The sequence below is a fragment of the Mus pahari genome, chromosome 13 (assembly GCF_900095145.1).
Source record: "Mus pahari chromosome 13, PAHARI_EIJ_v1.1, whole genome shotgun sequence".
Classification (NCBI taxonomy): domain Eukaryota; kingdom Metazoa; phylum Chordata; class Mammalia; order Rodentia; family Muridae; genus Mus; species Mus pahari.
In genome coordinates this window covers 95,833,114-95,835,288 of record NC_034602.1, presented here as the reverse complement: position 1 = coordinate 95,835,288, position 2,175 = coordinate 95,833,114, and the positions used below count along the sequence as shown (strand labels likewise).

At 39.6% G+C, this 2,175-nt stretch overlaps 1 protein-coding gene across 1 annotated transcript in view; it reads left to right on the top strand.

Annotated features, from left to right (window-relative positions):
• Dipk1a (divergent protein kinase domain 1A) overlaps nucleotides 1–2,175 on the top strand; it is a 66,825-nt gene that overhangs the window by 58,628 nt on the left and 6,022 nt on the right. The window contains exon 3 of the mRNA XM_021210492.1: nucleotides 1,388–1,495. Coding sequence (XP_021066151.1) covers nucleotides 1,388–1,495 — 108 coding nt within the window. The remainder of the gene's footprint in view (nucleotides 1–1,387; nucleotides 1,496–2,175) is intronic.

The window sequence follows — 2,175 nt, the reverse complement described above, 5'->3', positions numbered from 1 at the left end:
CTCTTTACCCACTGAGCCATCTCACCAGCCCATAATGTGGCTTTTTATTTCTGGGTTTTTGTCCCTTTCTAAGTTCCATTAGCTTATTTTACATTTCCTCTGTTTTTTTTTGTTTTTGTTTTTTTTTTTTTTTCATTGTTTCTGATGCTTTGCAGTCTAAGGGATGTCAGAAAAGCCTTTGAATTCACAGCACTCTTTCTGTTCTGCTTCATCCCAGCAGTTCCTGGAATGTTGTCTTTATTTGATATTCGCTTCTCTTATTCCTTTCATAAACAGTCAGGCAGCAAACCAAGCTAGAAGTGAAGTTGGTGCGCATGTGCCTGTGTGTGGCTGAGGCAGGGCAGCAGATTGACTTTTCCTGGGATGTTCAGCCCCTGGAGGCTGCTAATCACAGCCCCTCCCACTCCAGGCCACCCACTGCCTGTCCCCAACAAAGTAACAGTTTAAGGATTTTGGTGTTCAGCCCTGCATTGATGAAGCCAAATGGAATTCTGGGAAATTCCCATAGCTGTGTCCCTTAAACCTTTCAAACCAGGATGATGGATTTGTTTCTCAGTTGCACCTTCTACTTGGTGCCTTGCCGACTTAGTCTAATGTCTCAGTGGGAATTTAATCTCAACTATTTCTGGGCTCTGACATAATCTTTGAATTATGTAGATTGTTTATTATTATTATTGTAGTAGTAGTAGTAGTAGTAGTAGTAGTAGATGATCATCCTCATTTATTGTCCTTAGGGTTACGTTAATATACTTTCGTTTGTTTTGAGGCAGGGCCTTGTTGTAGCCCAATACTGTCATCAGACTCAATATCCTCCGGCCTTAGACACATGAGTGCTGGAAATACAGGCACACACTACCACGCCTAGATTTGAACATAATTTTATCAAACATAGAGTGGATGTTTCTTTTCTCATTTTTTCTTGTTTTTGTATGACTTCAAGGATGACAAAATGACCAAGTTAATGTTATTTTGTTATTTTAAACTTTTAAATTTAATTCAAATTCAGAACCATTGTTTTAAATATAAGTACTTTTCTTTTGGAAGGAGTAAATAATCATACTGTCTCAGACCATGTTAAGTGGAGAAAAATGCTTCCAAAATTCTATGTATACCCCAGAAGCAAAGCAAGCTTTTCACAGAGCAAGGAAATAACAGAACTTGGGTTAAAATCCAGGTCTGTCTAAATGCAAAGCCTGAGTTCTTCTCATCAGAAAGAATCTCTCCCTCCCTCTCTCTCTCTGCCTCTGCCTCCCTAGTGCTGGTATTAAAGACATGTGCCACTACCACTGGCTTGAGAACTTTCCCTTAACATAACCATCAGTTACTCAGACCCTCGAGATACTTCTATTCATGAACATTTACTACCTTCTTGTTTCCTGATTCTCAGTGTGACAAATACAAGACCGGAGTTATAGACGGGCCTGCATGCAACAGCCTCTGTGTCACAGAAACACTGTACTTTGGAAAATGTCTGTCCAACAAGCCCAGCAACCAGGTACGGATCTGACCATTGTCATCATCATTAATTACTGGTTTTTGTTACAGTCTTATGTAGGTGAGACTGGCCTCTCTCTCTGTGTGGCTGTAGATTTTCTTAATTATTCTGTCTCCATCTGCTAAGAGCTGTGTTTATAGTATTGTACTACTTTATCTGCCTAGTAAATTCTAATTTTCCTTTAAACTAAAAGCATTATTAAAAAATTCTTGAAGCTTAGAGGCTAGAGAGATAGTTCAGCAGTTAAGAGCACAGACTGCTCTTCCAGAGGTCCTGAGTTCAATTCCTAGCAACCACATGATAGTTTACAACCATCTTTAATGTAATCTGATACCATCTTCTAGTATGTCTGAAGGCAGCTACCGTGTACTCACATATGTTAAATATATATATTTTTTAAATTCTTGAAGCTGAGGAGTACTTATATCAGAAGACTGGAGCAGAAGGATTTTGAGTTTGAAGCCAGCTTTATATAAATAGCAAATTCCGGGTAAACCAGGAATGTGTGTGGGGTGTGTGTGTGTGTGTGTGTGTGTGTGTGTGTACTATCCTAAAAACAAAACACATCCTCCCAAATATGTATAACTAAAAATTCTTGAATCAAACCCAGGTGTGGTGGCGCATGCCTTTAATCCCAGCACTCGGGAGGCAGAGGCAGGCAGATTTCTGAGTTCGAGGCC